The 12,839-nt window shown below is 37.7% G+C and overlaps 1 protein-coding gene across 1 annotated transcript; it reads right to left on the bottom strand.

Annotated features, from left to right (window-relative positions):
* Nucleotides 1-22: 22 nt before the first annotated feature.
* serinc2l (serine incorporator 2, like) lies at nucleotides 23-12,072 on the bottom strand. Its single transcript, XM_046848168.1, has 10 exons — nucleotides 11,911-12,072; nucleotides 10,927-11,088; nucleotides 10,650-10,837; nucleotides 10,436-10,515; nucleotides 9,268-9,405; nucleotides 9,020-9,189; nucleotides 7,105-7,195; nucleotides 5,386-5,542; nucleotides 4,018-4,227; nucleotides 23-1,813 (listed from the first exon to the last, which is right to left on the bottom strand). The coding sequence occupies exons 1-10, from the start codon at nucleotides 11,947-11,949 to the stop codon at nucleotides 1,675-1,677; spliced, it is 1,374 nt and encodes a 457-aa protein (XP_046704124.1). The 5' UTR covers nucleotides 11,950-12,072; the 3' UTR covers nucleotides 23-1,674.
* Between the last annotated feature and the right edge of the window lie 767 nt (nucleotides 12,073-12,839).

Genomic DNA, 12,839 nt, shown 5'->3' with positions numbered 1-12,839 from the left:
AGAACGATGAAAAACGCATCTATTATGTGTAGAGTTGATTTTTATTGAAGTGTTTAGAATTACCACATGCAGATCAAACTACAATAAATCACTATGCTTGAACATTGTGCAATGCCAAAACAGCTCCTTTTGGATGCTATAAATCAAGAAAGGCACTTGTGTCTTCAGGTCTGTATCCAGGCCTGGACGTTGTTGATAAGCCAGGTTATCAATTAAGGCACTTTTAGTGTTTCGACGCCACAAAAAACCTTTCAGGCTGTTTTTAAATCAATACCATACGTGCAACAATATGCTTGGGTTAATTGTTTTTTTTCTGGGCAAAATATATCAGATGTTTTTGCATACATATATATACACTATATATATTTAACCATTTCAAATTGGTCCAATGTGACCTCAAGGACAGTTCTAAATGCAAGTAAAACATCTCAATGTTTACAATATTCATGTATAGAAATACACCCAGAACACTCCAAAGTTTAACCGAGTTGACGGAATACTCCACTGAATAATCACAAAACCCCCATATATTACTGAACAACGTATTGAAAATAAAAAATGAAATCACTTTCAACCATCAATATGTACTTGGGACACACACACACACACACACACACACACACACACACAGCATACATACAGTGCAAAATATATTAAAATAAGGATTTTCAATCAGTAATGATAAAAAAAAAAAAGGTACAAATTGAACAGGAAATGTTTCAATAACAAAAAGATCACATGCCCACTTCACAACATCAAAAAAAAAATGCTCAGCAAATCGATCCAGTATTGTACCAAGCTTCTGTGATTGAAATATCAGAATATCATGTTCAGTTGCAATCAATAAAACCTTGGATTTAGAAGTGATATTTTAGTGCATGCATAGGTTTATATAGTTTTTCCTTTAGAAGTGTTAATGACTGTACCACTAAGTCCACTAGAGAGAAGCCCTAACCAGCACTGAAATGACGTTTCGAGTTATTGCCTGACACGATACACGGCACAGTTTATGCTGCAGCAGTAAAGCAAAACGAGGTAAAAAAGCACCATCACCATGTTTGCAATAGAGATCAGTGTTTAATATTGCAGCTCGGAGCAAGTGTGATGCAGCATGTGTCGCAATAGTGAAGGGTGTGCTTATCTCTCCCACACACTGACTCCATGAGGCTCCAGTAAGGGCCGGAAATAAACAACCCCTTCTGACAGCCCCATGAGCCATCAGCAAGTCCGGTATCACATGCTCCCATCCATGCTGAAATTGCTTGAGGACAAAGTGCCTGAATAATCGGAAATATTCAACCCTGACATTGAAATGAGCCTCCAGATTCAGTGGACTTTAGGTAGAGAAGATTTGTAGCAGCAATATCACGCAGACTCAGATTTGTGGCTGGATCGCTAAAATAAACGGACTGTTGAATAGTACCGCACCGTCACCTTCTGCTTTAGGAGGGTGTTTAAACTGTTGTCCCTTTAAAAATACAAGTAGCAAGTATTTAAAGATACAAGGAGAAAAAACACTTCAGAAAATGCACCAAGAATTTGAAATGAACGAGTTAGAGAAGATTAATACATATACATTTTTGTGTATACAACTCCACAACATTAAGAAGAGAAGTAGCACACTCGACACTCCTATACATCCTCACATATGCCCATTTAAGGAAGAAAGATGGCTCAGCTAAAATCTCGGTTGGGGAGGACGACTGGGGCCAAAAGCGTCCAAAGGTAGAGAACCAGTCCCAACCAACTGGAGCAGATTTTCACCCACACTGCCGGTATGCTGCTCTGCATGGCCTGGGTGGTAGTGTCAGGTCTGCGAGAAAAAAAAAAACCCAGCATGAATGATAACACACTTAATGAATAGAAGCCGTACGTTATTTGTACTTTGCTCCTAAATCAGGAAAACATTTAGCTCCTAAACATGGGGCAGCTTTAATGCCGTCCAGTTACCTCGAGGAGAAAATAAATAAATACCTTTCAGATATTAGTGAATGTTATTGGCACCTTAGTGCCATCATGATTACTCATTTCCAGCAAAAGAAATCATTTTATCTTGATTCAACAACTGTTTCGCTCCAATTCACACGTCAGAACTTTAACACTTGTCAAAAGCGAAACCCATCTGCATCTCGAAAAGATAACACTTGTATTTTTTTTCATACATAGGAACATTGAACATGTATTCAAAAGTATATATTTAAGTGTTTTAACATGTACATGAAAATTTGAAAATGTACACAGGAAACTTTATTTAGAATTGTGTGGGCTCAAGCCACACATCAAAGAAAACATTGTACACTAACACTCATTACTCCAACATAGTAAACAAAGAGCATCGTCTGTTCTCTATCCCAATGTCTCAGTATTCTCTTTTTTCAATGAACGGTTTACAACTAGCTTGTTTGAGATCAACTCCTGCCCCAAAGTCAATAGCTTGTTTACTATACCTAATGCTGTAATGATACATTTTACCCTGCTCATAATACCAGTCCAAACACTAATTTTAGATCAAGTTTGCCAGATATACAGCCAAACCAAGCAATTAGACGAGAATCAGCAGGTGGCAATGTTTATAAAAGCACTTCTTAAGGGCAGCATATAAAGCTGTTCTTTGCCTTTAGAGATTCACTGAGTAATGAGAGCCAGAGCAAAAATCCCTACTTTCGGACTTTTATCTGAAATCTAGGTATAAACAACATTTTCATGGTAACAGGTTTAAGTATTTGGTCAAGGAGTCAATCAAGACACACCCGACAGGAACTGTAGCCTTATTGTTTCATTTCCAAACCAGATTTCCAAGGGTTCCATTCATGGAAATTTTTTTCTTCAGTGGAAAGATGACTAACTAATCACGTGACTAAGTATCATGACATCATTTCATTTACAGCACACCCAGCTGCACAAACATCAAACACCAGGGAATTTCCCAATAATTCAAGTTGTTCCTAAACACCTTCACTTCATCCAACTAGACATTACAGAAGAAGGATCACCCTGAGTCCTACCCCAATACATGTTTGAACAAATAAACATCAACATGTCTTTAAAAAGAAAATACCAAATACCTTAACTTTACATGTACCAAAATAAACTACAAAATACAGCAGATACACCATGTATCAAAATAAACTGGTGTATTACTGTATATTAAACATACTAAAAAAAATACTTTTACAAAGGAGCATGAAATTTCTTCACAAACCTTCTATCAATTGGCCTTTTTGATCTACTGTGTCCCTTCACCATTACACCGACTCAGTTGATTAAGTAAACAATGTTTGATAGCAACAGCTTTTCTCAGGCCGAGTCATGAAATAAATCTGACATATGCAACCAGATCAAATATTCACATACAATATCCCCATGATCTCATAGATAAGGTTTAGTTTTAAAGTAACCAACAGTTTAATGTTTAACAGTTTGTGAATAATTGCATCCCAATTCAGTTTCTTGGTGTTTGGTGACGAAGGGCTACTTTGCATCAGCAACACGGACTCAATGACATACAAGTCATTCATAAGAAGACAACTGATGGCACCGGTATTCAAAGCACCCAGTTCTAACTAATTAATCATTTGATTGTTAGTCAAATATAATATATTATGTCAGGCAGTCATTCAGGCAATGGCATGCAAAATCGTGATCCTTCTAAACAGCTACTTCAATGAGGGTACAATATTCAGCAATCAAATATTTATTTATCACTCACTAGACACCTATATAAAAAGCTGACAGGCTGCATGTTTATTACCTTCACCACCTTCTTCCATATGGATCCATTTTCTGTTCTGATCTCAACAAGTCTGTGCAAAGTACTGAGTAGCCACCCATCAGAGGCTGCATTTTTATGTCATAAAAACGATGCTATTTTAAAACTACAAAACACTAAAATATTTTGATACAAAATATGAAGCCATTTTCATCAACCCAATTAAATACAAATGACAAAGTCCTATTTTATATTAAAATACATGCCCATCCCTGCCCCAATATAATATATACAATAAACCCACTTACTTATACCAGTTGGTGAGAGTCATCATGATGTACAGTGAGGCCAGGAAGAGGTGAAAGTGAAAGAACGAGTAACTATAGGTGACTCCGTCCTCCTCGTTATCCACCACACGCCGCAGGCCGTCGTCTCCCACCGTTCCCTCCACAGCCGAGTCGTGACCCTCCTCCGTTTGCATCAGCTTGTTCACCTGAGCGTTGCTGGACGAGCGGATGCTATGAACAGACAGGAACAGTGCTTGGTCAGGAAATTGTTGACAACAGCACTCGAGCATCTCTTATTTTACACCGAATTAGGGGTTGAATAGACTAGCTGATCTGCTGACTAACGCATTTTCTTGGAGACTTGGGGAGCTGTCCACTAGTCACAGAAGTAGAAAAAAATGGTAATGTAGACAGCCAGCAAAGAACACAGATAAAGTCGATTCAACAGTCACTTGTACACTGTGTAAAACTTTGCTAGGAGTCCTGCCCATTCACATTAATGGAATAGGATAACTTTGTAGTGGAGACATATGCATAGGGATTTATTTATATCATTTTCTCCACCACACTTAGAATGTTAGTTAGTCTTTGAGATACATAAATGCTGAAAAACATATTGCGACTTTTAGGCGGTTATCAGCGGTTCTATAATTTGGTTATAGCTGTTAATTGAAACCTGCTCACATACCGTATTTTCCGGACTATAAGCCGCTACTTTTTCCCCACGTTTTAAACCCTGCAGCTTAAACAATGGTGCGGATAATTTATGGATTTTCCTGGGTTTTTCCTGGTTTCACAAACTTCAAGCCAAAAAACTGAACCCCATAACATTAGACCAATGAAATTGCCAAACAGGTTCAGGTGAACCAATGTAACTCTTTATATTAAATCAGGTGCGCTCCCACTGAATCGGGCCGCACCACATCATAAATATGGATAAGGTTCCTCTGACGTTTGACCTGCCGCTCACTCGGACTGTCAACAGGAAATGCGAATCATTCGTCACGCTGAAAACAACCGGGCATTAAAAAACGCACTTCACCTGTGTTCTGAGCTGCACGGCATCGGGAGAAAAGCTTCACTGATGGTGATTTTTAAACGCACAACGATGCCAAAAGAAAAACTCTCGAGAGAAATTGTTGTGAAAGGAAGGAGGAAGACAGTGAACAATGACTTTCTTGGTAGGCTACTGTTTAGATACAAGCCGTGTAACAGACACTGTCTTTCATTGTGTCCGAACTACTGGTCAGCTGATACAATTTTATAGTCAACATAAACATCGGGAGCCAGTTTAAAGAGCCATATTATCTGAGTAAGAGCTACTCATAATATACAGACTGAAGTGGAAACATGACATTCATTTATCATTAGTATTTTTTCATGCTGTACCTGGCATAAAAAGTGCAAAAGAGGAAAATTACAAGCCCCACTATGCCCTGGGCGTCCCACCACTGCACGATACCAGGGGCACTGGTTGGTGTAGGCTGTGTAGTGCTGACGTTTACATTGGACACCAGGCTCAGCAGGCTAGGATTACAATACCGATCTAAGAGAAATTCACACAAACAAATGTTTAGAGACAACAAACACTGTATGAGTTTTTATATTTACTTTACTTACATATAAACAGTGTGAAAATTTGCACTTGAAACCACTTAAACACATCGTATACAGAAATAGCTTTAAATTCATATGCGCTCACAAAATGACTAAACACAAAGTATAAGACATTAAAAAGCATATACATAAACAGTTTCAGAGTAGAAAATACTGGGAAGAACTATAAGAGAGTTCCTACAGGTGGGTTGTCCTGACAAAAACAGTGCATTGCTGCAATAAGGCTACATAGACGTTCATGAAATCCACTATATGGACAAAAGAATTGGGACACCTGACGTCAAACTGCTAGTTGAAGGCACACAATTGCATATGATCTATGAGATTTTGAGTGGCCTGTTAGCACTCTGTGCTCTACCTTAGTGAACAAATATGTTCAATGAATTGGAACACTGACTGCAGCCCAGGCCCCCCCCCCCCCATCACTGAGATCTGCATGGAGGAATGGGCCAAACTACCAGCAACAGTGTGTAAAAACCTTGTGGAAACTTACAGAAAATGTTTGATCTCTGTCATTGCCAACAAAGGGTATATAATAAAGTATTGAGATGAACTTTTGTTTTTGACCAAATACTTATTTTCCACCATAATTTGCAAACAAATTCTTTAAAAATCAGACAATGTGATTTTCAGGATTTTTTTTGTTGAAGTGTACCTATGATGAAAATTACAGGCCTCTCTCATCTTTTTAAGCGGAGAACTTGCACAATTGGTGGCTGACTAAATACTTTTTTGCCCCACTGTATCTCCCATGTACTTTGTGTGTACAGTACTGTGCGAAAAGGAGACATGTAAAGAAATGCTGTAATGCATTTACAAATGAGGAAATTAAATGTTTTGACATAAAACTAATAGAGTACAAAGAGTAGAAATGCTGCAGACATCAAGCAAAGTCAATACTTGGTGTATCAACCCTTTACCTTTAAAAATTAATCCGAATTCCCAAGTACACTTTGTGTATTTTGATGAAAATATTGACTGGTTAGTTTTTCTAAATGAAAACCGTGCCAACGTTTATTCTGAAGACTGTGGCACTTGCTGTGTTTTTTTTTATATATTTTTTTAACCCTGATAGCCTTCATTATGTTTTTCTTTGAAAAATGTAGTGAATTGCTTTCTTTACTGACAAGAAATCTTCAGAAATTGAACGGTCACAATAATGCAGAATTCATAACAATGCAGAAAAAACTTCTATGTATAAAAAATTAAGGTGTATGAAGCTTTTGCACAGTATTGTATATAAATCATGTAGGAAATCTATACTTAATTGTATATACATGTTTACCGGGGATAACTAGATAAAACTAAAGCCCTTTTCTCAAAGCCATACATACATTGGGAACACAAGCCTATTCGACAGCATGATACTCACATCTCTTTAACCTGAGGAAGTTAAAGATTACAATATTTATATTATATATAAAACGTGACTAAATAGGCCAATAAAATAAATAAATAAATAAAACTATTGTGGTCTTGTGAAGGACTTACTAGGGTTGTTGGTCATGGCAGACCAGGTCACGTACATGGTGTACAAACTGATGAGGGATGACTGGAGCAGACCTGATTGTGGAGAAGCATCCTGTGGGACAAAATGAAGCAAAACAATTTGAAATATCTGATTTTCTGAATCAGTGATTCACAAAATAGGACCCAGGGAACCCTGAGGCTCTATATAGCAGAGACTGACAGCAAAGGGGCTCATCAAACCTTATTAACACATTTTCCTGAAACATCAGTAATAACTTGCAATTAGCAAAGGCAAAGCATCTTCATTAAAGACCACTGCATGGTCATCATCTACACACATTAATTCAAGCACTAAGTCAACCCCCGATAATTCACGTTTCGGAACTCGCAGGTTTGAACTTTCAGGAACGTTACGAATAAAATTTTAAACTGTTTTCACTAACAAAATTTCATACAAAATTTTTAAAGCCCTTATTGTATTAAAGTGACAATGTCTAGATCAAAGTTCACCAATGAGTCGCCCGTGGGCCGTTTCTAAATATAGCTGTTTCCTACCTTGTTAAATCATTGTTGATAATTGTTGTGAGAAATCATTAACATGATCAGTGTCTTCACATAGATCTGGGTGGTCAAACTCAGTGTCAAATCCGGCCCGACGTACAATTATATCCGGCCCGCGAGCTGATTTTATACAGATCTATAATTATTGTTATTAATGTCGCAGCGATATGAAGCGCGGATAACACAAACTACAGATCCCATAATGCAGCGATTCAGCTGCCTAAGCGAACGCTAGACTACCTGGGAACATTCCAGCGTCAATCAAGTCGAGCTTCTGTTGATGTATTTAACCCTATTGAACAGTTATTGTGAAGCCCCTCACAATAGCACAATGGGATTCTGAGTAGATGTTTACTGACACTGCCGGTAAACACGTGTGTCTTATTAGTGGAGTTAATGTGGCTGTAATTAAGGAATTGAATCTAAGAAGGAACTACAAGACAAAACATCAGGATAATCTGAAAAACCTGAATGCAGAGCAGAAGATACAGAAAGTAGAAGAGTTAAAGAAGAATCTGACATTTCAGCAGATGTTTTTCACCAGAGCAAAATCACAAAGTGAAGCTGGTGTAAAAACAGAGGAGAAATCAGAGGCACATCAGCCGGTTATTTACTGAGGGAGAGTTTCTGAAGAGCTGCATGATAAAGCTGTGAGAAGTCTTGTGTTTGACTGGAGATATTTTTATGGAGAGCAAAATATTTTAAGTTATTTAAAGTTTAAGATTATTTTTATAAAATGGCATAAGAGCAAACAAATCTGATTGTTTTGATTTGTTGTTATTTTAACATTAACTTTTTTTTTGTTTTTATTGATTTGTTCAGCATGTTAATATTTCTAACTTGTATAATTTTGACAGGAGATATTTTTATGGAGAGCTATTTATTTAAAGTTTAAGTTTATTTATTCTGGAATAATATTCCAGTGTTTTTATTCATATTTATGTTAAAAAAAAAACATTGTTTTAGTGTGTTCAATAAATGTTTATCCTGTTTGGCCCCACTGTGCAATTGAGTTTGACACCCCTGATATAGATGAATATCATTAATTATTAATAATAACATATAATTAAAGGGAAATTGAGCAAATTTGTTATTTCAGAATTGTGTATCAAACTGGTAGCCCTTCACATTAGTCGGTACCCAAGAAGTAGCTCTCGGTGTCAAAAAGGTTGTTGACCCCTGGTCTAGATAAATTCACTAAGGTACCATAGGGGCTGCGGGGGTGCGTCCAAAATTTGTGTGGGACCACTGTATTAAGTCATTTTCTGAACAGTGAGAAACATAAAAGCTGCTTTCCTTACTGCATCAAAGTCTTTCTTATCGAGTACAATATAGCAAGATATTAACAAGCAAGTGTAATGTCCAATGATCATACCTGCACTTTGGGCAGAATGGAGACCACAGAGACGATGACACAGAAGATGAGGTTCAGGCTGATGAAGACCTTGTGCTCGGTGCAGTCGTCAGGTTTAGTGTAGTACAGATAGAAAAGCACCACAGCGGCAAAAGCCAGAGCGTAGTGAAGGATGGTAAAGAAAAGGAGACCTGTAAGCAAAGAAATCCGCATTCTCAGATTACGGGTGTACCTTAAAAAATCATAAGGAAATAGATTGACAGCCTTACCAAAATACCAGCCTTTGCTGTTGCCCTCCTCGGCATTCCTAACCCACACCTCATTCCATGAATGGGCGAAGTCGATCAGCAGGATTAATTGGATCAGGATGAACATAAAGGAACCCACAATGCCAAAGTAGAACCACACTGTATTCACACACATGGGAAGAACAAAGTTCACGATATATTATAGAACTAAGGATCATTAGTTAGAAACAATGATTAACTACTGCTGATTGGTGGATCTGGGAACACATGCTTACACACTTGTGCCTTGTTCAACGGTGTGTTTCCAAAAAATGATTTGCTGACCACATGCACAAGAACTTACCAAATAAAGCACTAAAAAGTTGTGACTACAGAGCAGTTTCGATTTGAAAAGGAGCAAGCAAGTACTAAAGGCCAGCTCTCACTTCTCGATATTGCTCCTGAGTTTCTTTAATTTCCCTCAGGAGTCATTTGCGCATGAAATAGCAACTACTAATACAATGAGATACACAGTAACATCTTGTCCCATTTCCAGTAGCACAATCCACATATCTCAAAAACCTCATTAAAAATAATTACCTCCTATCGCACTGAAACCAATTTCCAATCGCTCAAAACTCAATACCACTTCCCCATGACGGACCAGAATTCCATAAATATTAATTTTAGTCTATTCTGTGATTACTGCCTGTGGAAATAATGCTGCTATTTCCTGTTTTGTAATTGTGCACAGAATCTGGGGATATACTTTTAAATACAATATCACACAATAGCAGCATCATATATGACCAGTACATGGACTACGAATTGAGACCAAACCCACCTCCTAATACTTTCATATTTGTGTTACAGTTTTACAGGATTTTATTGGGAAAGACGTGCCATGAATGGACACCTAATAGATAGGGTATGCTGACAAATAACCATCATCTGCCACTGCTGGGCTCTTGAGAAGACATTCAACCCTCAACCGCTCAGCTGTATTAATGAGATGATCATAATTTACACTGGATAAAAGCATCTGCCAAATACTGATCAGTGCCATATGCCATAAATATAAATGTAGTTATGTACAGATTGTCAAAATGAAGTTTCTGGTTTTATTTCACTTAACGTCTGAAACTGTTTTGTTGATTGGTGCCTGGTCTATTGATAGTGTAAAAAAGTATTAGCACCAGTATAGATATACCATCATGAAATGTTCCATCAGGTATGAAGAAGGCCCCAACAGTGATCCCCACCAAGATTAGAAACTTGAAGAACCAGAATCTGTAAATAAAAAAAAAAAAACAAGACAATTTCGAATCCAGTTCTACACAATAATGGAAAAAAATATATACTATTTCACAGTGCAATCATAACCTCAGACAGCGTACTACAAGTGCAGTAATTCTACAACTCACCCATTCTGAATGGCAGCCCGAGGATCTTTGCTGCTCCGGACACGAATCATGATGGCAGCGAAGAAAAAGAAGAAACAGGCCATGGCAAAGCACATGCGGTACACGGATTTATAGCCCACAATCACGTCACAGTTAAACTGGTTCTCGAGCCCAGGTATAGTGCTCCCACCTTGGCAGAACCCAGGAATCTGAATAAATATCACAGAAAAAAGGTATAACGTTATAGTTGCATCACAACATCAAAAAGCACGGATGGGATGACGAACGCCGTTCTCACCTTACGAAGCTGAGTCTCCATGCCAGGTAGGATCATAATTATAGACACGAGCGTGCCTAACAACAGGAGGAAGGAGAAGACCAGTCGTGTGACTGTTGAGTTGTTGGATGATGGACAGCATCCACAAAAAATACATGGGGCAGAGCCACACAAACATGATGCCTAGAGAATTAAAGAGAAGTAAATATTAAAATAAAATAAAACAAACATCCGTTTTCTCTTATGAACAACAATGAAAAGTCTACAATGAATCACTTCTTCACTCAGGCAGAGGAGGAGCAGTGGACCAAGGTGCAATGTAATGTATTCAGAGTGCCAATACTTTGCTGTTACAAAGATTTAGGCTTTATTATCAATTCAAATGGTTTCACTTGGTTGTTTAATGTATACATTTTTTTTTTTTTTGTGGTAGTTATATGTATAAAAGCAGTCTTTCATTTTGTATGACGTCATCAAAACCCCGCCCATCATGTCTTCCAGTTTCAGTCAAACATTTGGGGAAAAAATAATGTAGGGCTCTGTTAAATATCTATATTCAATGTGTTAAGGTGTGGATTAAAAATAAAACGTCGAATTATAAAACCAGATCGCCGAAATAAACAAGAGGAAGCCTGTCTTCTAAACGCTTTTATTTGAATCCCTTTACAGTACATTAGGTACAACCTGAAATACAGGCTTTCTAAAGGAAATACGAAACCATAACATAACCCATAAACATTATAAGCAATAGAAAAATATGTAGCCTCACTATAACCACACAGTAGCAGTAATGAGGAATGTTAGGAGAGCAGAAGATAACGCTGATGTCTCCAGGCAGAGCTGGAGCAGAAGTTCCATGAACAGTATTAGCTGAGTGTATACAGTATTAGACTCAATGCTAGCCTACTGAATAAACAAAGCTAGCTGTTAGACATGCTAGTCTGCCAAGTTCCGCCTGAGTCAACAAAACAAACGAAAGGAAGAATAAAAAAATAAACCACTTACGCAGCTTGCAAGTGAACATAACGCCATACAAGCCCCCATTATTGAGCAGGACCTCAGTCAGGAACCGGGATTTGATCAGTGAAATGTTCAAACCTCAATGCTAACCTCAGACTCACTACAGACTCGCTTCCACACTGAACGGGGAGGCTGCTAGAAATGAAGCACACAAACAAACCCAGAAAATAAAAGTCGCTCCCTGCTACCTTCTACTATAGTACCAGTGTTCTTTTTTATTATTACAATTTATCTCAAGTGCTTTGGAGAGTTTCTCAGATCAGAAATGAAAATTCTCAAAACTGCTTGTTCAACCTCCATCCCATTTAGTCATTTGTGACTACATTATCAGATGTTAATGTTCATGTTGATTAAAATATATTAGTACTATTTTCAGCTAAATATTCTTAACCCCTCAAAACATTTTTCGTTCACTTTATCTTGATTGCTGCTATTTGCTCATTTGCACAATATTCTGTTTGCATTTCTTCATTTTTAATGGCGGAGCTATTTGTTTGTTTGCACCAGGTTGCACACATGCACTTTCTGTGGCAAGGATTTTTCTTACTAGTCATTGGCCCTGTGTTTTCTGTTACTGTGATTATTGTTTTATGTTGTTTTATGTAGCATCAGGGTTCTGGAGGAACATTGTTTCATTTCACTGTGTACTGCATCAGCTATATATATGGTTGAAATGACAATAAAAGCTTCTTGACTTCTTGACTGGACATATCTGCATCAGTTCATTGCATAAGTCATTGAATGCAATATGGTCAAGTCAAGTCAAGTTTATTTCTATAGTGCTTTTCACAACAGACATTGTCTCAAAGCAGCTTTACAGAAATCAACAGTTAAGGTGAATGGTGTGTATTTATCTCTGATGAGCAGCCATGGTGACTGTGGCAAGGAAAAACTCCCTTAGATGTTATGAGGAA

The sequence above is a fragment of the Silurus meridionalis genome, chromosome 4 (assembly GCF_014805685.1).
Source record: "Silurus meridionalis isolate SWU-2019-XX chromosome 4, ASM1480568v1, whole genome shotgun sequence".
Classification (NCBI taxonomy): Eukaryota; Metazoa; Chordata; class Actinopteri; order Siluriformes; family Siluridae; genus Silurus; species Silurus meridionalis.
This window is presented reverse-complemented; position numbering and strand designations above follow the sequence as displayed.